Source organism: Ictalurus furcatus, chromosome 8 (genome assembly GCF_023375685.1).
Source record: "Ictalurus furcatus strain D&B chromosome 8, Billie_1.0, whole genome shotgun sequence".
NCBI classification, from domain to species: domain Eukaryota; kingdom Metazoa; phylum Chordata; class Actinopteri; order Siluriformes; family Ictaluridae; genus Ictalurus; species Ictalurus furcatus.
The window spans coordinates 7,775,720-7,800,725 of record NC_071262.1 but is presented as its reverse complement, the minus strand read 5'-3'; the positions used below and the strand labels follow the sequence as shown (position 1 = coordinate 7,800,725).

At 39.3% G+C, this 25,006-nt stretch overlaps 1 protein-coding gene across 1 annotated transcript; it reads left to right on the top strand.

Annotated features, from left to right (window-relative positions):
* The first annotated feature begins 947 nt into the window (after positions 1–947).
* On the top strand, positions 948–24,858 carry apln (apelin). The gene is made up of 3 exons (XM_053630845.1): positions 948–1,193; positions 18,061–18,233; positions 23,837–24,858. The coding sequence occupies exons 1-2, from the start codon at positions 1,127–1,129 to the stop codon at positions 18,225–18,227; spliced, it is 234 nt and encodes a 77-aa protein (XP_053486820.1). The 5' UTR covers positions 948–1,126; the 3' UTR covers positions 18,228–18,233; positions 23,837–24,858.
* Positions 24,859–25,006: the final 148 nt, after the last annotated feature.

Below are 25,006 nucleotides of genomic sequence, written 5' to 3'. Positions count from 1 at the left end.
ATAAATGTTCATACCATAGGTGAAATTTGTAATAATGTGTATATTTCATTTGTATTTATAATGTATCCTGTCTTAGGTTTTAGTTTAGGATTGGAGGTGTACAAAAGTTCACAAGGGCTGTGTTAGTGCATGTATTCAATAGTTAAGTATGACTTATGGATAGACCTTAAAGAAAGGTGTTACCAATTCTGGTCTTCTCAGTCAGATTTTTCTGCTCTGTTAACTAAAATAATGAACATTTATAGAAAAAAAACCCAAATGACTCAGAAACAGTACAAACCTCTCAGACTCTAAATGGTGAATCTGATTCAGTTGTACTGTGGCAAAACAAACAAACAAACAAACAAAAAAAACCCAGTACACTAAATAAAATGTCAGATGTGTGATCAGGTATGTAGGGAGTGGCAAGAAAAAAATTCTCCCAGGTAACTGTAGCTGTCTAAAGAAGGTCTTCTGTCATCAGCTAACCTACAGGTTCATTATGCACCGATGTGCACCAATTGTCTGGCATGCAAAGAGTTTGAAACAGGAGCATCTGTTGGGTTATTACCATAAACCTCCGTGACCCATCTTCCTCTTCCACCCCCCTCTTCCACTGTTTTTCAGTGGGAGGGCTGACATGAGGGGTGGAGGGGTGTAAGTGGGGGAGGCCCTCTTTTTTGTGTGACCCCCTGAGTCAGTTATATAAGACACATGATCGAGTGAAGCCACTCTAAGCAAACATCCACCATATGCAAACCTGCCACAGACTGACTGCCTTCACAGCTCTACTGAACTTGGCGCACACTGCAGCTCTCCTATTCTAGGAGGAGGAGGAAGAAAGAAACCGTGCACATCTCTGTGGGAGAGCTCCAACCGAGACCTGCCCTCAGTCTTAGAGTGGCGCTGATATACAAACACATTCACACAGCCCATTCACACACACAAACAGCACACACAGACACACACACACACACACACACACAGCCACACGCGCAGGAGCAAACAGTATCTCTCCCTTTCTCTCTGTCGAGCTCACCCACCCTTCCTCTACCTCGCTTCTACACACATACACACACACACACACACACACACCACTACAGTATATCAGCTCACGACTAGAGGAGAGACGGAGGGGAGAGCAGAAATGAATGTGAAGATCCTGACGCTGGTGATTGTGCTGCTGCTTTCTCTGCTGTGTTCAGCCCGTGCTGGTAAGTCAAGGAGCATGCAGGCTGTTGCCTGGAGCCTCCCTATGCTCGTCTATTTTCTCTCTCTCTCTCTCTCTCTCTCTCTCTCTCTCTCTCTCACTCTCTTGCTCTGTCTATATGCTGTTAGCGTTCAGCTCGGCTAGAGGCAGCTGTAGTTGATCAGTTACCCAGTGTAGTTAGCTTTCTGTGGCTTGGGAGAGGAGGAGAAACAGCACCTGGGCTGTAAACTGTACTGCACTGCAGAGGTTTGCATGTTGTTGTTGTGTATTCTTGGGGTTTTTTTTTTCTTCTTTTTTTCTCTTCTTGACGAGAATGCTGTCAATTCTTTGACAGAAGGGAGCCAGAATTTGTAAGGATAAAATGATTGGGTAATATATTCATGATTATTCCTGTATGTGACATGTATTGCTAAGCTAGCTTTGAGGTCTGTGTGTTGCTGGGTCTCACAAATCTAACACATATGCTTATTACACATTGTGAATGTTCCTCACATTCCTTGATGTGTTACATAGTGTAGCTGCTTGTATAATTCATTCAGCCTGACTGATTTCTTTGAAAGCAGCCAATGTGCTGTCAGTATGGAAATCTACAGTCAGGTGTATAGTGTGAATGGTTGTATTTCCAAAAGCAAAAGACCTTTTATTGTGAATTTTGGCTCTGTGTATGTGTACATGTGTATATATGTATATATATGATCATTGTATACATGAAAGCCTGGACTTGGCTTTAATTTAATCCCACAAAAAAGTGTGCGAATGCCTGGTTTCATAATGTGTAATTAATGTGTAGTAACAGCATTACTACATGCATATTTGGCAGTAGAGCTTTATCCCAATGCTAGGTCATTCAAGTCTTAGCTTGTGTCAGCTGACCAGTGGCCGGCTTGCAGATGTGATGCAGGTTGCAGTTTGGTGTTAAAAACAACAAGAGTGACCCTTCTGTAGATCCCTGCATTTCTTCAAATACTCACACCAATCAATTAACAAATGCTGGGAAGCATGTGCCGTGTGTTAGGAGGAGGAGTGTGTGCCCAGGCTAGAGTCTACTAGCCACATCAAACTGGCAATCTGCACACCTTCATTAAGGAGATCTTACTATTTTTATCTTCGCATGAGTAAATGGGAAGCAATTAGCCTGAATTACAGTCGGTATCATTTTTCAGTCCCATCTTTCATGCGTGTGTGTGGCTGTGGCGCTTGGGCTGAGGCTCTGTAATGCCCAGACTCAGGCCAGCGCTTGTTCCCAGGCAGTATTAGCAGCATTAGCTTCACTCAGACAGCATTAGGGAATCAGGCATCAGTGATGGGGAGAGAGAGGCAAAGAGAGAAAGTGATAGAGATATAGAGAGAGGAAGAGAAAAGGAAGAGACCTGCTGTGAGTCTGGTATGTGTGCTGTCGCGGGAAGGTGTTGCAAGTGTCTGAGTGTGTAGGCAGCGCATGTGAAGCCTTTCATCTCCAGACGCACACTTTTTCCAGTTCACTGGTAGTTTGGTGGAATTTACAAGCTATTTCAGTCCAGAGATAAAGAGACTCACAGAGCGATTGTGTGTGTCTGTGAAAGGGGTTATCTATAGGCAGAGACTGAAAGAGGGCGGGGACGAGCAGTAGAAGTCACAGTGCAACAGGCGACTACACTTTCGTTGTTTTAGAGTCAGTCGGCAGAACAACGTGCGACCTCGCATATCTCAGCTATGCATACCTGAATCAGCTCAGCTCGACCTTGCAATGGGCTTTCCTCACAACCGGCTAAGCCCTCTCTGCAGTGAGCCATTCATAATTCATTCTGAAAACGATCTGCCTTCCAACCTCACCATTCCTAAGCCTGGTATGTAAAGATGTCAGCTTATACTGCCTCCGATATCAGAGTTTCATCCCTCAGTTGAAGAAGGAAAAGGATATATCCCCTTAACACATTCAGTGGAGACAGAGGGGAGGAAAACAACAGGTTGAAATGCATACACACACGCACACGTACACACACACGCACACACACACACACGTACACACAAAGCTCCAGAGATGTGTAATTTTAGCCGCCTAGTTTGTCACCTTAGTGAAAGCAGGTGAGGGCACAGAGATCACTCCACATCATTTGAAACAAACCATCTGTGTGCAGAGAACCAACTTCATGACTGCAACGACATCGATTAATATTTAAAGTATGCCTGAATGTATGGCTGAGGCAGAATCATGCACCCACCAGCACCCTTCAGAATCCACCAGGACTGTAGAAAGACCAGCAAAACAAACACAGGCCTCATTAATAACTCTACACGTACAGAGCACCTTTAACAGGAGGAAGGATGTGAAACATTCAGTCATAATTTCAGGCTGTTTACCTAATGTAAAGAGGGGGCTTCTGTCAACAATTATGATTAAAAGGGCCACGAAAAGCATACAAAACATCCAACCTGTAAACCTTTCCAGATGTCCAGCAATAACATGATAATGGTGGGTAACCACTGGGAAGTATAGTCTAGTTACAGAAAAGTTATTAAAGGATTATGCCCTTCAGCAAGTCTTTTTTTAATTTCCTCTAACGTGCACTTGATGTTTTAGCTTAGAAGAACACACACATATAAGGTCAGTGGCTCATATTTACTTAAAGACCTGTGTGACCTGCATATCTCCCATCTATTGTCTGAAGAAACACTTGATGGCACGGGCATCTGTACCATGCAATCTGTGTTAGCAGGTGGTATTTAAATTTCAGCTATAAAGAAGCAAGTAACGTTGAAATACATTGTGGATTCTTGGTTCAAATCAGTTCCCTATATACACTATATGGCCGAATGTTTGTGGACACCTGCCTATCACACCCATATATGTGTCTTTCCCAGACAAGGTTGGAAAGCATGTAATTGTAGAGGATCTCGTATTCTGTAGTGTTACAATTTCCTTTCACTGGAACTAAGAGGCCCAAACCTGTACCAGCATGACAAAACACCTGTTCACAAAGCGACGTCCATAAAGACGTGGCTTGCCAAGGTTGGTGTGGAGGAACTCAAGTGGCCTGCACAGAGCCTCTACCTCAACCCCACTGAACACCTTTGAGATGGAATGCCGATTGTGCCCCAGTCCTGCTCTTTTGGCTGAATAGGCAAATCCTCATAGCCATGCTCCAAAATCTATTGGAAAGTCTTCCCAGAAGAGTGGAGGTTATTATAGCAAACGGAGAGTAAATCTGGAATAGGATGTTCAGCAAGCACATAAGAGTGTTATGGTCAGGTGTCCACAAACTTTTGGCTGTATACAATGTAGCAGTATTCTGAGCACCAGTTCTTATAGCATTGTGGGCATGTCTTATTTAATAAAACAAACATAAAAACATACAAATCCAATAAGGCTACAACAAGAACAGCAATATACAAAATCAATATACTTATACACAATGTTCCAAGTTTGAATTCACTGAGGGATTTTAAATCAGTAGATATAAACAGCGTTGTACAGGTCTACCAAAGTATATCTCTTTGGCAAGACTACATAATTTGTTTCAATTTAGCCACAAAATGTTTTTAGATTGTTTACTGAGAACTGGAGCAACAATAATATAAGAACTTCTAACTGTGTCAGTATCAAGTATCATCTGTTAAGACAACACACCAATTTAATAAGCACATTCATGTGTGATCATTAAAATTAAATATATGGTTTCACACGAATTTTTTAAATCTGTCATTCACAAGGTCTTCCCAAGCAGTTAAAAGAATATATTTGTCTCATTGTATTGTTTGTTAATGGAGATAATTAATAATAGTGCTGGTGTTATTAAAAACAAACACCTTTTATTAAAGTAAGTGCACTGTTATGTCGTCACTCACTTTGGACATAAAAATGCTACCAAGCGGCCATGGTAAAATAATAAATGATTTGGCATGTCAACCAACCTTATGTAATTCAGTGCCCTTTGTATAAATCTGCTCACCTTGACCCACACACTAAAAGGGTGAGACAGAATAAAATATGCATGCAGGCCAGACTGCACAACAGCAAATGAGACCCTTCTGATGTGGAGGTGTACACAGGCACTAAAATATTAAACTGCCTTTAAAATTTTCACAGCTGGTGGTCTTGCTTGTTCTCCTACAATCGCAGGTGTATGTCTCCAGGGAACATAAAAGGTTTAGTAGCATTCTTAAAATTGCTGTTCGATGCTCAGTCTTTCTACTCCAGAGTCTGGCAACAGTAGCGAGCCTCATGTACTGTACTGGCAGCTTCTGAGGTAAAGCAACCAGCCAGCCTGCTTCCTTCAGCCAGATCGGCACGCTCTCACCGCTGCTAATCTGTAAGACTTTGAGCAGAGGAAAATGGTTATGGCATCAGAATCGCTTTTGTTCCTTACAGATTTTCTTACAGATTTTACACAGATTTTGTTGGCCAGAAAGTTGCTAATGAACACAGTCTATCACCTGAAACCTCCCCAGCTTGCCTCTTTCTCTTTCGCCTTAACCGGTTAATTAAAGCCAGACATTCTAAACGCTTCACACCATCCATCCTGCCTGGTGGTTTATACACTGATTTATGGATCCCTGTTTGAATATAAAGCATTAGTTTCATGGCCCTTGTCAATCAGATGTGATCAGAGAAGACATTTTTATGAACAGCGAGCCATGCCGGCGAAGACGCTTCAAGATTAAATAGAATTTAATTGCTTTCACATTCAATATCTAAAACATGTGGTGAGAAAATATTGCAACATGAAGTCAGCACAATATTACAGTCCATATACAGAGTAAAAAAAAACAACAAAACTTTGTACTAGGTTTTATCTCATAGCTGGGTAGAAATTTCTCATTTCAATTCTGATATCATAAGGCAGAAAAAAAGGTAAGCACAACAATTGGTCTTATATGAGCTTCTATTGTAGTGCCCTAGCCATGGTTCCCTGTATTCATATGCTGTTTGGACTGAGATGCTTTAATGAGAACAGCTGAAAGTGGATCACAAAGAAGTGGTGGAGAGTTGGGAAACACTTTACACGTCCACTGAGAATTCCCACAATTTATAGGCCCATGCTACAGAATAGACATGCACTGCCTTTTCAAATAATTTAATCAAAATAATATGCAGTGAAAGTCCTTGAGTCTTTGCCATACTAAGCTTGTAGTTGTTAATATACAGTATGTTTGGGTGATATACGTATATTTATTTTATTATTATTTATTACTCCATTTTATTGGCAGGATTTAAATATGGGATGATGTTATGCTTGCAGCAAATCAGAGCCAATGCTGTAACCACGGTTCTCATAAAAAAAAAAAATAAAAAAAAAAAAACAGCATTACCTTATATTGTGCGTGAATAGTGTGAATAGTTTGCTCTTTAAAGTGGCAAAGAAGACTTAAATCAAGTCTATAAACATATTTAAGGCCAAAGTGGAAGCACCAAAGAGCACTGCATTTCATTTTAACCACATGTATACACACATTGGTTAATACGCAACACAGATAAACAAAAGTTGAGAATGAACTGCAGCTGCAACCTCAATGACCTGAAAATGCACCATGAGAACCAGAGCAAATATTTTGGAACTAGAAAGACTTCAGAGCTCTTCCAGATTTCTATCTGGCGCAGAAATTCTATGCTAAATCAGTTGCTTAGCTAGTTATGCGTTTCTTTATTCATCACTTCACAAATATTCTCTACTGACTGAGGAGATTTTTAACAGAGAACATGGGGATCAAAATATGTCCTCTCAGCACAAAATGTGTACAGTGTTGGCATTTCTCTAAGTCACCCTGTAGTGTGGCACAGGCCCAAAGCAGGGGCACTGCAGCTGACCCCCCAGCACTTATAGAGTCACAACACAGAAATTCAGCACTGATGATTATTATGATTCAGTGATCCGAGGTGCATGGAATTCATCACAATTTATCAGTGCCATGGAAGCAGGAAGCAGTTTCTTTTTTTGCCATGCGAGATATGCAAATCTGCACTTTCCTTGCCATGGCTGAGTGGGATATCCAAAACTCAGCCTCTCCCAAACCTTAAAGCAAATCCTCTGTAAAATGGCATACTGCCTGGAGCTGATTCATGAGAAATCTTGCTTAATATACTTGTGTGAGCAGCTCAGTGAATTAGAGGACCCAACCTGCAGTAACCTCTACCCACTGATTCACCCCTGTCAATCCAGAGCAACTGTTCAGCTTTCTCTCTCTCTCTTTCGCTGAGCTTCATTAGCATTTCGACAGCAGGCAGCCTCGCCGCTTTGAACCTGCGCTCTGATCACTTGGAACTGGGCCATTTCTCACCTCATCATTAAAGCAGTGCACTAATTTGGGTCATGTGTAGTTTCCAAAGCTGCGTGCCATCTGAACGTGTCAGACGAGATCAGAGAGCTGAATAACGACAAAGTACATGTTTGATTTAAACCAAAAAAAAAAAAAAATGTAGTACAGCCTCTTTTCTTCTCAGTAATAGGTTGCAAAATGGAGCAACTTTTGTGGGTTGAGGGGTGAGCAAGAAGAAACACTGGGACAAAGGGAGCAACTTTTTATCCATTCCTTTTTCCTCTGTGGAGCAGCACCAAACAAAGCTGTTCTTCATTTCCTCCCATGTGCACTACGATCACAGCCACACTATGCTGCATATCAAACAGTTACGTACTTTCAAAATATTTGCAACTAGCAATGTGCTGGACCACATGCACTGCATAACCCACCTTGTCCAGCAGATGCTAATGAAGCGCTTCGGGTTCAAAACTTGAAATGTGTAAAACCTGGGACTCTGATTCCATTCCAATTCACAATATCAATCCTTTTGGTCCTGACTGAGCGCCTTTCAGAGTGGCTGCCATGGTAACGTGGTCTGAAAGTCGACAAGAGATTGGTACCAGTTTCTGCCAAGGCCCTGTGCTACTGGTAGGCATGTGATAAGCAGCACTGGGACTCTCAGGCTTCAAAAGGCAGAACGCTTCAGAATGGGGCACTGCTGATTTCATATGCAGCTCAAGCAACAGCCATGGCTTCTTTACATTCATTTCCATATGCCAAATAGTTCACTGAAGGACTGACAGTACGAACAGTACTGTGTCTAAGTTAGTGCTTTGTCTTAATTCTAATCTTATTGAGGATATAATGCCACTGTTCTACTATGACTAAGTGGAGGATGGCTTGGCAAGCTACAGCTTATTGGACTTGGCATAGATTTGTGTGTAATGGAGAAAATAAAACACTCTATGACCATTTACAAGTCTTATTATTTTTGGTCAGACCAGAAATGATTTCTGGTTTACATCAGTGTTTGTTAGTGACCTATATCTGTCAATAATGTGAACAGACCTTTGCTCTCAAAGGCCTCACATGCAGACATTTTCAAAATAAAATGCATCTTAATTCTGTATTCAACCCCAACCCATGCACCAAAAAGAAAGTGTCTAAAATATTTAAACAGATCTGGTTCACTGTTCACAAAGATTTGTTTCGTATATAGGTAAAAAAAAAAAAAAAGTCTGATTTGCTCTACTTTAGACCTGTAGTATGCATGCACCTTTTGATTCTCTTTCTTTTGTTTCACATTCGTGTTCTCATTTTAGTGAATGAAGGTCCTTCAAAGCATTGGGTATCATAGCTTTGATATCACACACCAACTGCTATGGTTACACACCCATGGGGAGCCACACCCCAGTGCTCACTCTCATACACATATGCTCTTAAGTGATGGTGTCAGAAGTCATGTAAATGTAATAAAAAGGATGTAGTATGTAAACAGAATGTGATTTCAGACACACACAAACCAATTGTCCAATAAGCCAAAGGCTGTTTTTATCTGAACAAGTTGTTCACCTCTGGCTTTGTGGTACACTTCTGTTGTAACATTTTGTTTGGCACTAGTCCAAGACTCAGATACTCTGTCCATGGCTGTTTTGCACACATAGCTGGTAACAAGCTTCAGAATGTTTGAGGCTGCAGAACACTTTTGAAAGCCATGACAGGTTTTGAGATTTTGGGAGCAAACTATAGTCATTGGATTGAAAAAGGTTCGTGGCAACATCTACAGTATTAAGTTTAATTAAAATAAAATTATTTTGTTTAATACATGCAGAATCAGGGGTGTCGCTAGACCCTTTTTTACTGGTGCACGAGCCCCCTCCCTTTACTTTTCCCAGTGGAAACCTCGACTTGCAATCAGATGATAATTCATAATACGACATTGTAGCTGAGGAGAGGTAATTACCAGGCTAATGCTTATCGCTGTGTTAATGAGTAGTATGTGAATTTGTATTTAGTTAATTGAGGACATCCCATTTTCCCAGATCTAATTTACTTGGCACAGATTTGATGGATAACATTAGCTTGTTAGCTGCTAAAAGAATGCTTATCTCTTCTAATTTGGCATTTGCCACAAACGATGTGATTTAGTCATTAACAGTGAAAGCTTTTTGAAGTGATTTATTCATTTAGGGATCTAGTTAGTTAGTTTACTCACAAAAATACTAATCAAACACACCTGCCGTTCATTTTCAAGACTTTAGTTAGATGTTTCAGGTGTACGTGATTAGGGATGGAGATAAACTCTGCAGGACAGTGCAGTGGCCCTTCAGGACCGGAATTGGCCCTCCCTGGTTTAGAAGCTAATTTCACAGTTTCAGTGGCCTCTTCCAGTATATTGTCAGGTATTTGTGTACAAAATATAATGAATTTGTTTTTGGGGCTCTGATGGACTAGGATTGGAAAGTAGGGTTGGATTTTAAATGCAATGAAAATGTTTATATATTTGTTGTTTTATATACAGGTTATTTCAAAAGTGTCTTCTGTATTATTGTGATGGGATTTCAGGTGCCAGCTTTGTATTTCAAAAAAAAAGATTTCTTCTCCTTTTTGAACGGAGTGTATACCTAAATTATGTGTACACATACTGTAGGTATGCACTCCGTTCAAAAAGGAGAAATTATTATTTTTTTGAAATTCAAAGCTGGCACCTGAAATCCCATCACAATAATACAGAATTCAGGAATTGATTAGTAATGTTGCTAGTAATTGTTTAAAAATTACCATGGTAAAACAGAGTTCCAAGGTATAAAAATATGGAGTTTGTCAGGACCAAATAATAAGCAGTTTTGATGCCTAAACAAAAGTTTACGTAGGCAAAACCCTTTACACTAAATTGACATGTAAAAGTGAACTATTAAAATGATCTGCAGCACTTATTCATTCTTACATTAATGGTTGTTACATAATATGATTAAAGAAAACAAACAAACTAATAAATAAATAAATACTACTCCCCAAGTCAGAAGAACTGAACAGCAAAAATATTCTTACTCCTGGACCCCCCTATAATTACAATTATTTATTTATTTATTTATTTATTTTTAAATTTTTGTAATATTCCTCGGGAGGGATATCGGATGAGAGGATGGGGGGTGGGGCGGTTGTGATCAAACTCTAGAAACACTAATGTGCAGAACCATACATACACTAAACTATATGGCTAAAAGTATATGGACACCTGACCATCACACCCATATGTGAGTCTTCCACAAACTGCTACCACTAAATTGGAAGCACACAATTGAATAGTATGCCACTGTGTGCTGTAGAATTATTATTTCCCTTCACTGGAATTATGAGGTCCAAACCTGTTCCAACATGACAATACCCCTGTGCACAAACTGAGATTCGTGCAGACATGGTTTGCATGTGCAAACCATGCAAGGTTGATGTGGAAGAACTCGAGTTGCACTGAACCCCACTGAACACCTTTGGGTTGAACTGTAATGCCGACTTCACCCCAATCCTTCTCACACAACATCAGTGCCTGACCTCACTAATGCTTTTGTGGCTGAATGAATAAATCCCCACAGCCATGCTCAAAAATCTAGTGGAAAGCCTTCCCAGAAGAGTGGAGTTTATTATAAGCGCAGAGGGGGACTAAATCTGGAATGAGATGTTTAAAAAGCACATATTGGTGTGATGAACAAACTACACATAGTGTAGTTGGTTGTTACCAAAATGGCCTCCTCCTGTGAAAATAGTTTATTATTATTATTATTATTATTGTGGAAAGGTATCTGACTATCCAAATAGAAATCTGGCTTACAAGACTAGTCCTGCATTGACTTAGAGTATCTGCTACAAGCTGTTATATCTGCAATTCATGCTGGGGAGAGAGTGTCTTGATGCTCTGCTATTTAATCCTGTTATAGTTCATTTCATACATGCTGTTGAGTTCTTTCCAATGGAATGTCCAGTTGAAAGAGATTGTGGAGCCAAGCTTGTCTGGTTGAAAGCAGAAACCTAGGACCTTTCTGTGATCATGCTCGACAAATGACTATATTTTCTTCTGGTGGTTTTACTTGTGCACACATGAATCAATACATTTCTGGTCTACAGCAGCCACGAATGTAGTATAAAATTTAAGATTTGTTACAATATGTTTGTCCAGTATTATGTCTCCTAGTGTCTTCCAGTGCCTAGTGTTTTGTGATAATGGGGTTGTTTTAGTATATACTGTATACAGTTTTTTTTTTTTTTTAAATCTTATTATTTTTTAAATGACTTACCAGGGTTCCTTATGAAACTGCCATCAGCATCATTATCAATTATTGTCTGTCTTTGTCCATTTTGTAGGTATTATTAGCCTTTTTCTTTGGTTAATTCTTCTCTCATCATGCTTCACTACAATTTTTTTCCATGCTGGCTAAGCATGTCTCATTCAGCTATTGTTTCAGTGTTTGTGGCTCATTCTAAATATGATATATATAAAATGCACGGTAAAGATAGACAATAAATCATTGGCTAGTTTAATAAGGAAACCAGATAAGTCCATTTTTAACATTCAAACAGAGACAATTTAATTACATAGCATAGCAGAGCTCTATTACCTGACTGAGAATAGCCAGCACTGGGTAGGTATCAGAGGTTGAGCTTGAGGAGTGAAAACACATGTAATACATCTCCCTATAGAGGAACGCTGTGCTGTCCTCACCTGGTTCTGCTTTGCACATAAATAGATCTAATCTCTCACTTCCTGGAGTAGTGGCAAACAGATTAAATCCATCTGCCCTTTCCGTATACATGCTCTCCAAAACATGTCTCTAATGCATCCTTGATAATAATCATGTGTCCTTCTTGTCTGTGGATTAAGTTTTTGTTGTTGTTGTTGTTGTTTTGTTTTGTTTTGTTTTTTTTTACTGGTGCAGCACACTTATATTTGCTGTATATTATACATTTTAGCTAGACACAGTGTTTCAGTGAGTCACCCATCAAACTCAGCCGGCTGTTCATAACTGCCCTGTGCCCTGTGGCTCTTTCTCCTCTGCCAGACGGGCTTGAAGAGGCACTAGTTGTCCGCATGAGAGACAGACTGTGGATTTAGAGGGACAGGCTATCAACCTCCGTATGTCCAGCAGGAGCAAGGCAGTCGTGTGAAAAAGCCAACATAATGGATAGCACCCGAGGAGTGCACCGAGGCAGTGAGAAGAAAATGAAATAGTAGCACTTCTGGCTATTCATCATGACTCTGGAGGATGGAGCAGTCTGTCACACAAACTGAAATGGGAATAGTTACTGCTGCACTACTATCTTCAGTCGAGCTGAAAGAAAGCACCAAAAAGTTCACTCTTTTTTCATTTTCTTTTTTCATTCTTCTTTTTTCAAAACTACAATAAGGGAATTATGAAGCATCATGATCAAGCAATAGGTGAAGCAGCTATGGCTAGTGGGAATAAACTAAGCCTTACTGAGGGATGTCTAAAGAAGAGTTATGGTCTCACACTTGTAAATGAATGGCAAACTTTAAAACAGTGTTAGCTTTCATACTTTTTCTTAAAACTGTATTTGTATAAAACCAAACCACACTGCTCTCACTCATTTGATTTTCTCATATGATATGGTGTCTTAAGAGTCACTTATAGTATAGTATACTGTAGTACAGTAATTGTCAATATAATACAAGAATGAAGCATTTTACTCCATGGTGGACGGAGTAGTGGGTTAAGAAACTGATCAAATATGTAGGCACAATCTATTCTACTACAAACACTTTTATTGTTCTTGTCATTTTGCCATCATTGTTGGTGGAGTTTAAAAGGATGCAGCATCCATCAGAGGTCTAAAAAGATCCATGTGGTTTGAGACAAAGTCAAGAGCAGTAAAACAGTCAAATAGAGTGATCCTATGTGCTTAAAATAGACTTCCCCCTCAATATTTAGCGCATCTGTCTGATTGAGTTTCCGCCGGGTGTTAAGAGTTAATTCATAAACGTTGTTCTGATGGCTGCCGGAGACTTTATTTTTAGCAGCTTTCATTACGCTTTTTTGACCCGAACTCAGATGTACTTCCTCAAGACGCTGGGCAAAGACAGGCGGCTTGTGATGGCAGGAAATCTTTAAATTGTCTCATTAAGGAGAGGGGTTATGACAGGCTGAGCATGGGGAGAAGAGTGAAAGTAACATATTGATAAGCAGTATTCAGCTTGTTCAGTTGTAATTACAACCTCTTCTGGAGGCCAAGCTGGGACATTTTGTATCAATCCTGGAATTTTCATCCCTTTGAGATAATTTGGCTCTATATTTCCTGTCATGTTTCAGAGACACGCATGATTGAATGATGGTTGCACTGACAGTGGATAAGACCCGTGTGTGTTTTTCTGTTACTCTTGAGAAAAAAAACCTTCATGTCAGCTCTAACCACACTCAAACATTTTTACATTTTAACCCCTCACCTTCTACCTTCCCCCACCAACTATTAAGTAGACATGAGTTAAATCCTGACTGAATATATAAACTTCCTTCATTAATTCTGTTTTTGGTCCAATAACAAGAGGATAAGTGTAGAATTAGGCTGCCTGGGGGAAAGTCGGATTTTGTGCCCCCCCCTGTAAAATATGCAATGGAGTCTTTGTATGCCTTGAATGAATTAGTCAACTGTTCTCATGTAAACACGTAACAAAGCAAGTAAAGATGATTAGCTTGAATATAAGACTAGTTTTTGAAAAAAATAGAGTATGCTTAAATACTCATTGTATTCCACTGAGAGACAAGGAGCCCTTGATGATATTTTCAAGAAGCGGAAATTCTGAGCATACAGTTGCAATCAAAATTATGCAACCCCCATTGCAAATCAGGTTTACTGTCAAAATTTACAGAGTTTCAATTGTTTGCAATGAACAAATCAAACAAAAGCAATTTAAATAGTTCAACACAATGAATGCTTCAAGTGGTTTCCCCAAATTCAACTGAAAATGCAACTTATAATGACTTCTCCAGTCTCAAAATTATTCAACCCCCTGAATAGAATCCCTCATAAGAGCACATAAAGGGCTTCATAAGTTGCAGCAGGTGTCCTTGAGCTGGAACACATGAAATACCTGAACTAGGGCAAAAATTTATGAAATATCTGGACGGTGCAGAAAAAGATATCAGAAAAGATATCAACGGCTGCAACCAGATTTCTCAGAAGGCAGGTTGTGAAAAACACTCGAGTGACTGCAAAAGACCTGCAGCAAGACTTGGTGGCAACAGGTGCAAAGGTTTCAGTGAGCACAGTAAGGTGTGTACTAAATGCAGAAGGTTTCCATGCCAGAAATCCAAGACATACACCACTACTGACCCAATAAAACAATGAAACAAAACTGGAACTTTTCGGCACGATGGATCAGCGGTATGTCTGGAGGAAAAAAGAATGAAGAAAGAACACTCTGTCCACAGTCAAGCGTGGTGGTGGCTCGGTGATGCTATGGGGCTGCTTTGCATCCTCTGGCACTGGAAACCTGCAGCATGGGGATGGATTCATTGAAGTATCAGGAAATCCTAGGAGAAAATGTCATGCCATCTGTGAGGAAACTGAAGCTTGGGTGACACTGAACCTTCCAACAGGACAATGATCCCAAGCATACCTCAAATTCCACCAAGGCTTGGTTGCAGAAGAAGTACTGGAAGATTCTACAGGGCCATCACAGTCACCTGACTTGAACCCCATAGAAAATCTCTGGTGGGATTTGAAGAAGGCGTTGCAGCACGCAAACCCAAGAATATTACTGAACTGGAGGCCATTGCTCATGAGGAAGGGGATAAGATTCCTCAGGAAGGCTTCCGAAGCTATGCATCTCGTTTGCAGCTAGTCATAAAAGCATAAGGTGCTCTACTAAGTGCTAAAGATGCTTGCCATGAAGGGGTTGAATAATTTTGAAACTGGAGAAATCATTATAAGTTGCATTTTCAGTTGAATTTGGGAAACCACTTGAAGAATTTGTTGTGTTGAACTATTTCAATTGCTTTTGTTTGATTTGTTCATTGCAAACAGCTGAAAGGCTGTAAATTTTGACAATAAACCTGATTTGCAATGGGGGTTGTATATTTTTTCTTGCAACTGTATGTGACAAAAATTTTCTCTTCCAAAGTTCTTGTCCAAGGTTAGCAAAGGATATTAAATTGCTGAAATATGAAAAATAATATGAAATTAAAAAACTTTTCAATTATAAACATAATGAAAGACCTGGCTTGGCTTTAGGAATACATGTTGCCTGTTAAGAAATTCTTGTTCTTGACAGTAAAGCTTAATGTAAAGCCTGTAGTTAAGCTCTTCTTGAAAAATGCATTTTTACTCACTGATGAGTTTTTGGCACAAAATTTGAGGCTTGACTAAAGGATATATACAAATGTTAAAACCATGGAGAGAGAGAGAGAGAGAGAGAGAGAGAGAGAGAGAGAGAGATTAATTCACAAAGCATGCAAGGAAATGTTTAAGACCTTCATTGTGTAAAAAATTCATTGCAAAATAAATTGCTTGGAAATGGTGGCTTGGATGTTCACTGAATCAGCACTGAGAACCAATGGCTATTTAATAATTAAACAGGTTTTTATGAGCTTCACATTATATTCAATTAATTCTGATGCTTGAATTACCATGAATCCACTCCCTAATTTCCCCATGATGTATGCATATTAGTAACTTTCTCATGCAAAACACTTCCAGACTCAGTAATGCCATCTAAGAGATCAGTGGTGGAATCACTTGTGAGATCAGTCACATCAGGTGTCAGAGAGCAGATGAAGATACTTCAAACCCAAACTCCCTGGAGCAGTGCTTTGATTTCCTACAGAGGTGAAAGGTTGGGGAGAATTGGATCACACACAAATGTGGAAAGCAGGCTTACAAGATCTTACTACACTTATTGTGTGATGATATGAAACATCTGGGTATATTCAAGACTTACTATATGTTCATACATACAAATCCTCACTCACACATCTGTGCATACAAGCTGTTTATGAACTGTTTTACTTTCTTGAGTAAAACACAGAGTTGTTAGGAAAAAAATTCATATTGGTGCAAATGTTTATTCAAAATTTTTAAATATTTAACGTACACTCATTGGAATCCTTTGGTTTGTTCCCCCTAAAGAATCTATGCAAAGCCATAGCACGGAAAGAATTTTACATAGAATCCCATTAGGAAGCAAAAAACCCTTAACTATCAAGTTTGAGAAATTTTTTGTGACACACATGAAAATTGATTGAATTTTGATATAATTTTACCATAATAGCATATGTGCAATCAAATTGAATAGCATGGGCATGTTTTGTGCTGGAGACAGGAATGACTATAAGGCAAAAAAAGAAAAGAAAAAAAAAAACACCAGATGTATTACTGAAGCATTTTTTATGATCTCTATGAAATGCATCTAACAGAAAAGCATTTGAATTCATACCAGCATTTTAAAAATGAAAGCAATGTAAAGGAATGATGGATACTTTGAAACTATTTTAAAATTGAGTTTATACAGTTTACATCAACTACATGCTGTCTTTCCTGAGCACACTGAATACATCACACAGTTTAATTGACCGTTATAGTGACATTTTCTCTAAATTATGATAAAATAATGTGATCATAATGCCATATGCAAACGTTGGGTTGCATGAAAGGAAACCAAAGGAAACCCTGCTTTAAAATGTCTCGTGTTGTGTTCATTTAAAGCTGCCTGGACACAAGAGTTTGTATCATATAGGAGAGATTCATTATAGACACCATCCAGAGAAAACAACACAGGAAATTATGTCTTGATATTTTTTAGTCAGCATTTGGATCAGTTTCTGCCAACACCTATTAAATGATTTTTTAAAATGTACTTTACTCTGAACATGTGGTGGAGACAAACCTGCGTATATGAAAAAGTGGTGGGGAAATGCTGTTACACATATGCAACATCTTGACTATTTAAATATAGAAGATGTTGCACCAATTCTATTTCACTATTTCAATGTGATATTGACCATTTTTCAACTGTTTATTCAAAAAGTCAGATTTTCTGTGAGTTTTATCCCTTCCATTGAAGCACATGTTGAGATGACACTCTAATGGATTTGATCTAACATGGATCTGAGATTCATGTAACTATTTCAAATAATCTATTTTCACTCGGGTTGCTGCTGATAATATCATTTGTAATGAGAAGCGTTGTGTTAAATTAGAAAAGAACACCATATAGAGTCATTTTCATAGCGGTCTCAGACTTTTGGACCTCACTCTATAAGACTGAATAATGTACATTCACAGAATTAATGTACTTAGTAAATGCGATTCTCTGAGATCTGAGATCACCAGACTGGTGGCTGTTGCACCTGTTTACAGTTCTTCATGACTGATTCTGGTTATTAACCCCAAAAAGTTTTGATTCAGTAATCCACCTTAAATCATATGATTCAGAAATGACAGTGAAACTGATAGGGAAGGTATGTACTGATGAGACTGAGGAATGGTAGTCTGGACCTGCTGAGCCATTGACAGAGTTTAAGAAATTAAAATCAGGAGATGGTTTCAGTAAACTGAACTGCCGTTGGCAAGTAGTTAACAAAACAGAGGATTAGCATATATGTCAAATGCATCAGTATGGAATACAGTGTTCTTTCTCTGACCCACAGGTCCAGTGACCTCCACCGAGCATAGCAAGGAGCTGGAGGAGGTGGGTAGCATGAGGACTCCTGTGCGTCAGAACCCTGCCCGAGCTGGCCGGAACCAAAGACCCTCCGGCTGGAGGAGGAGGCGCCCTCGACCCCGTCTGTCCCACAAGGGGCCCATGCCATTTTAGATCAAGGTCAGTCCCACAATGCACAACACTTTTGTGATGGATGAGACGGAACGTCTTTAGTTTTAACAAATCAGAAGATTTATGAAAATTCACTTGAAATGTACAGTATTTGAACAAATTAGAAAGGACACAACAAATGTCCTGGCTTTCCAGCACTTTTACTAGGAAAAAACAAACAAACACAAAATATGCAGTAATTAATTTCTAAATGAAGAAGGTTTTCCCCCCTATCTGTTAGCAACGCTGCACACCAAGGAAATGAGTAGAAAATGACGTGTAACATGAGGAAAGGAAAAATGTAACTGACGTATACTCATTTTTCTCTGTTGTTTACACAGTAAAATTAATCGTTTTTATGTGATGACTGTACTTTAGACTGGGTTCCATATATCTTTTCATGTTGAGTAGCTCTACATTATATCCAGAATGAAAGACTGTAACCAAATATATAAGCAGGAAGTAAGGTAAGATTTCACACAAATTTTGGCAATCAAATAAGACATCACCGCCCTTTCAGCCGACCACTTACCACATACAATCAGGGCCCTTATTCTGGAGTACGTTTTCACATGATGAAACATTGGGTTTCATGTCTGGGCCTTGAATTCTCTTTTATCTTTAAAGTCAAGTGAATTTCTATGCAGCAGCCTGTCATTTCTTATTATAAAAAATCACACATGATAGGAATAGTACAATAACTGGAAGTCATTACTGCTGGATAAAAATGTTACGGACAATTTGTAAAGCCTTTTTTTTTGTAAAAACCTATGTAATATCTAAGGAACCATGGAGACAGATACACACACACACACACACACACACACACACACACACACACACACACACACACACAAAAAATGCAGAACAGATAAACTCTGCATGGTATAATATCCCTGCAGGAGGTGGCAAGCCCATAACACAAGTACTGCTATAAATTAACCTCATATGCAATTAATCCTTTCAGCCGATACAGGCAAGACAACCCTTTATAGCATAGTTAATTCTTAAAGGCATGGAGATGAAAGCTTGAAAAGAAGAGAAGCCCAAGCCCCCATATCCTTCACAGTTTTACAATCAATGGTGAATTATAGTTTGTTATTGTTTTGGCCAGATTTCGTCTGGGAATTTTCTATCCCCTATTCACTCTCTCCCGTGATCCGAAGGAAACAAGCAGTGGTGACGCCACAAAGGTGAACACAAAGAGCAGGCCCATGGTATGGAAGCTTGTACTTGTGGGACTACACATGCCTTTAAGTGTTCAATGCCTCTCCTGGCCAGTTAAAAATGAGGCACTCTCTTGGCGAGTTAGGCAGTCAATGCTTGTTTTTAAAGCCCAGAATTTTGGCGGGGCACAATGAGGGAATCTGCAGGAAGTTGTGTAGCTCCATTAAAGGAAACGGCTCAGTGATTCACAATGCACACTCCAAAACAGCACTTCAAACCCAAACAACATGAAGACTTCTCTTTCATTCACTCTCTTCTTTGGCTCCTCTCATGCCTTCCTGGAGTTCAGAGTTCATCCTGTTCTGCCTTTTCACCCATATCCCGACAGACGTAGTTGACTGAGCCAGCTCATTTTGCTTGACTAGCATGCCAATCAAGCCGCCAGTGAATGTCACCATGAGAACAATTATGGACTCTCAAACCACAACATTCAAAGTTGAGATGCTAATCTAATGAAATCCATTTGAAGTTTGTCACTCTTCCATTGTAGCACTATAATGTTGCTTGACTAATAATTATTTAGCAAAGAGAAAATATGAATCTCATAGTAAATCAACAATGTTCCCCACATGGGATAACCCTGTACTGAGCCTCTAACCTGCATCTGGCTAATGTACAAAATGTCACGTTTTCCAATGGGTAAGAAAAGCTGCCTTGCACTTCATCAGGCAAGCCTGAAACTGGGTGCAACCTGACCAGAAGAATTATCCCTCCTCTAAATCTGATAATAGGCAGGGAACAGTCAGGGGGAAAATAAACACTTATAGTAGTAGAAAGTAGAAAGAATAATTTCTTTTTCATCGTGTTTGCCAATTTGTTTTGCCAATACATTTTAAAATAGCAAGACATTGTGCTTGCCAAATGGATGAAAACAATAGGGTTAATAGAAAGATTTTTGAACAATTCCATTCAATTTTATTTAAATAACCAGCTAGAGGCAACAGCAGAAAGGATAATCTCTCTGAGAGGACATGAGTAAGAAACCTTGAGAGGAACCAGACAAAAAAGAAAACTCATCCTCTTCTGGGTGACAATTAATGGCCCTTAACTACACTGTGAATAAGTGGCAATGGGGCTGAACAGTGTGTACTTAAGAAATGGAACAAGAAGAATACCTCTTGATTTTCTGCCCTAGGCTGGCCAGTTGACCTTAACAGTGTCAACCACTGCCTAGTTTATACAAGTTTATATATAACCAGTGATACTATCATACTACTCTTAATTAAACATTACAGCCCACAGCAGCCTTGCTTGCTAGACCATATGCAGTACTGTAGACTAAATTCCTTCTTCAGCAAAGAACTTCAATAATTCACACATGTGAATATTAAGCCAATACAGACACCCAGTTGCTGTGTGACGTCTTTCACATAAAGAGAATAAACTCTACTTTACATGCCTTCCTCCTCCTGTGCCTACTGTGTGTCAGTGCCAATTTTATTCATCAGAAAATTGATGCAGGTGACATTTACACGTGGTTTTAAATGAATCTTTTTTGCACAGACTGCCCTGTGTTTTTTTTTTTTTTTTATAATGACATGCCCTAAAATCAATATTCATTAAGGGAATTTTGCAAAGCTGTATTAGCTATATTATTCTGCACCCTTTATTATTATAATTTTTATTTTATTTTATTATGGACCTTGTTAGTAAATCAGCTTGCATTATTTTCTCTGTGTTATTAAGTTTGCATGTATTTTTACACACACACACACACACACACACACACACACACACACACACACACACACACCCCTAATAAATCAAGGCATTAGTTTTTTTTTAGTGAGGATACTGTAAGCCAAGAGCTGCTGTTAAATAACATTTACTTTAATGCAGCCAGAATGACTAGCGGGGTTCAGGTTTACACATGCTTTTTTTTTTTTACCATGCTTTATTCAGGACTGTAAGTGTGAGGCTGAGAACAAGTTGTTATAACCACAGTTGATGTAATGGGACTTGAAGGTTGTGATAATGGAACCCTAGCATAAGCATCAACAGCTCTTTATGAGGTCCAGATGCCATTACATCAAAGAAAGAAACAGGAAACATTTTCCTTAAAAGCTTTAAAGGACATACAGAAAATAGTGAAAGTTCAGACTAGTTATAGTGGCACATAAAAGAAAAGGGTTTTTAAAAAAAAACCTGATGAGAGAGTCACTTTACAGTTGCAATCAGAATTATTCAACCCCCATTGCAAATCAGCTTTATTGTCTAAATTTACAGACTTTCAGCTGTTTGCAATGAACAAATCAAAAAAAAGCAATTAAAATAGTTCAACACGAATGTTTCAAGTGGTTTCCCCGAATTCAACTGAAAATGCAACTTACATTTCAATATTATTTCAAAATTATTCAACCCCCTGAATAGAATCCCTCAAAACAGCACAAATATGCAAAACAGGTGTTGTCTCAAGGGCTAACTAATCAAGGGCTTCATTAGTTGTACCAGGTGTGCTTGAGCTGGAACACATGAAATACCTGAACTGGCTAGGGGTAGAAAATTTATGAAATACCTGGTTGGGGCAGAAAAAGGAAGCTATTAACGGCTGCAACCAGATTTCTGAGAAGGCAGTTTGTGAAAAACCCTCGAGTGACTGCAATAGACCTGCAGCAAGACTTGGTGGTAACAGGCACTGAGGTTTCAGTGAGCACAGTAAGGCGGGATCTAAACACAGAAGTACGCCACTACTGACCCAAAAGCACAAGAAAAGTCATCTCAAAAGCATATAAATAAGCCACAGAAGTTTTGGGATTCTGTTCTGTGGAGCAATGAAACAAAACTGGAACTTTTTAGCATGATGGATCAGCGGTATATCTGAAGGAAGAAAAATGAAGAAAGAACACTCTGTCCACAGTCAAGCATGGTGGTGGCTCGGTGATGCTCTGGGGCTGCTTTGCATCCTCTGGCACTGGAAACCTGCAGCGTGTGGAAGGCAAGATGGATTCATTGAAGTATCAGGAAATCCTAGGAGAAAACATCATGCCGTCTGTAAGGAAGCTGAAGTTTGGGCATCACTGAACCTTCCAACAGGACAATGATCCCAAGCATACCTTAAATTCCACCAAGGCTTGGTTGCAGAAGAAGTCCTGGAAGATTCTATAGGGCCATCACAGTCACCTGACTTGAACCCCCATAGAAAATCTCTGGTGGGATTTGAAGAAGGTGGTTGCAGCACGCAAACCCATGAATATTACTGAACTGGAGGCCACTGCTCATGAGGAATAGACTAAGATTCCAGAAGCTATGAATCTCGCTTTCAGCAGGTCATAACAGCGAACGGGTGCTCAGCTAAATGCTAAAGATACTTGCCATGAAGGGGTTGAATAATTTTGAAACTGGAGAAATCATGTTATTATCATGTTGCATTTTCAGTTGATTTTGGGGAAACCAAATTGTTGAACTATTTCAGTTGCTTTTGTTTGATTTGTTCATTGCAGACAGCTGAAAGTCTGTAAATTGTGACATTAAACCTGATTTGCAATGGGGTTGAATAATTTTTATTGCAACTGTATATCCTACTTTGATTTTGAATCTACAGACATCTCTGTTTGGTTTGAGGAATAACACAGCAAAATACCTAGGTGAAGTCACAGAGCAAAATGACTCAGTTATGATTCACAAACAAAAACCAGTGAGATTCAAATCTGTTCTCTTACATGTATCAAAAGATGTTGGAGATGCTGACTCTTATCAGTCAATGGAGGCTGTTGTTATTGAACAAAGCTATCTTTACAATCAGATTGGAACAGAAAAGGAGGATCAAAAATATATCCTTGAATTACACTGGCGCACAGTTCAATGCATGTTATAGCATGACGTATGGTTCTGCATGAACACAAAATTTTCTTTATCTAGATTGATGTCATTTGTTGAAAAAAGCTGGATTTTTTTGTTTGTTTGTTTTTTGTTTGGAGACCCAGGCTCAATCTAGTAAAGAAACTTTTCACTAGAGTCCAGTATTTTTTTGCAAACACAAAAGATTATCTGGCTTACTCACCACTGCTTCAGACAAAGCACAATTTTGTGAACGTTTTAAACCATTGACTATATCTTGCTCTTTGTGCTCATAGTGTTCAAAGGTTTATTCTCTGACTTAAAACTAGAGCACAGAAGTATAGAGGGCAGACTGCAACCTTTACAATTCTGAAGCTTGTGGCCAGAAAAGTGTGCAAAATATACCAGGTGCTCCATTGCCCATGGGCAAAAGGTCTGAGGCTGAAACTACTCTGATGATAACCATAAGCAGAACTGAACAATAACATTACTGACTGCACTTCTTCCCCCAGTGCCCCATGTCATTTCTGTTAATCTAGAACTGTTGCAATATATTTATAGTAACCACCAATTATTCCAAAGACTTTTTTTGTTTCTTTCTCTTGCAGGCACTGCTTCGAGCGCCCACCCCTTTGGTTCTGATTTCAATGCTCTTCCTTTGTCTTAGGGAGGGCCCTGTAACAAGGGGTCTTTCCAGCCCAGCCTGAAGAGTGATGTCCATAGCACCTGCTGGTTCTTCAAGAAACTCTTCTTCTGTCCACAAAATACCAGGACAAGCCACTCACCCTCAGCTCTATGAAGAATTGTGGGCCAGGAATGGGGTGGGGGGGATATAGAGCCCGAGCTATCAGATTCTATTTCTGTCTGTCCATCTCTCTCTCTCTCTCTCTCTCTCTCTCTCTCTCTCTCTCCTCCAGTGTTTTTTCCTCATTAGCTTTCTAAAGCCTTTTCATTGCCACACTTTGCATGACGTGTGAGTACTGAGAAGCCTGGTCCAAAACAATCTTCATGCAACAGTGTCAGTTTTTTCTTCGAGGTGTGCTACCCCATTCTCTGCTGTGTAAAGATGCCCTTTGTTCCAGTGCTGTGTTGTGGCAAATTCTGGTGTGAACAAATGTCATATGGGAGGGAAGTGACAGGGATGTGAAGGTAAAGGCACTATTGAAAACTTCATCTCTTTTATCCACTTCCATCTTTTGACAAAGGTAACAATGCTCCAATTCATTTTACCTTATGTCTGATAAAAGTAGCTACAACACGTTATTTGATTTTATTTAGCTACCACTGCTGATTATATAATTACCTCTGAATTGTGTTGCTTTGCATTAAAAGACTATCATCAGGTGTCAAGTAAACAAACAAACAAAAATCTATGGTATATGGATTGATTGCATTTCATCATTTTTGTACTTACACAACCATTATTAGGGATTATTGCTCTTAAAAGTTTTGCTATCCAAAGCGTATTATGCATTACCCTATAGGCACCCAACATCGCAAGGTTCAAGCCGACAGTGTCTCCTTATAGGATTGCACTACTTTACTAACCATGTGTCATGTCTGTCGTCCACCCCCACTCTTCACCTCGCCACAGCAGACATACATGACTGTTAACTGGCTGGGACGGCCTGCCCTGCTCAGCAAACCACCTCTCCTTTTATTGAAGTGCCAAATAGTAAATCTAAAACGCGATGCTGCCATGGGAATGAAAAAAAAAGAGACGAACGAACATGTTACCTCTTATTTAAGTCTTGAAACACCTAAGCATATGTATGTAC

What these genes read in the sequence shown, in the direction of transcription:
- apln (XM_053630845.1), top strand. Translation starts at nt 1,127, where the DNA reads ATGAATGTGAAGATCCTGACGCTGGTGATTGTGCTGCTGCTTTCTCTG. An exon ending in GCTGTGTTCAGCCCGTGCTG is followed by an intron (nt 1,194 to 18,060) that starts GTAAGTCAAGGA and finishes TCTGACCCACAG; the next exon opens with GTCCAGTGACCTCCACCGAG.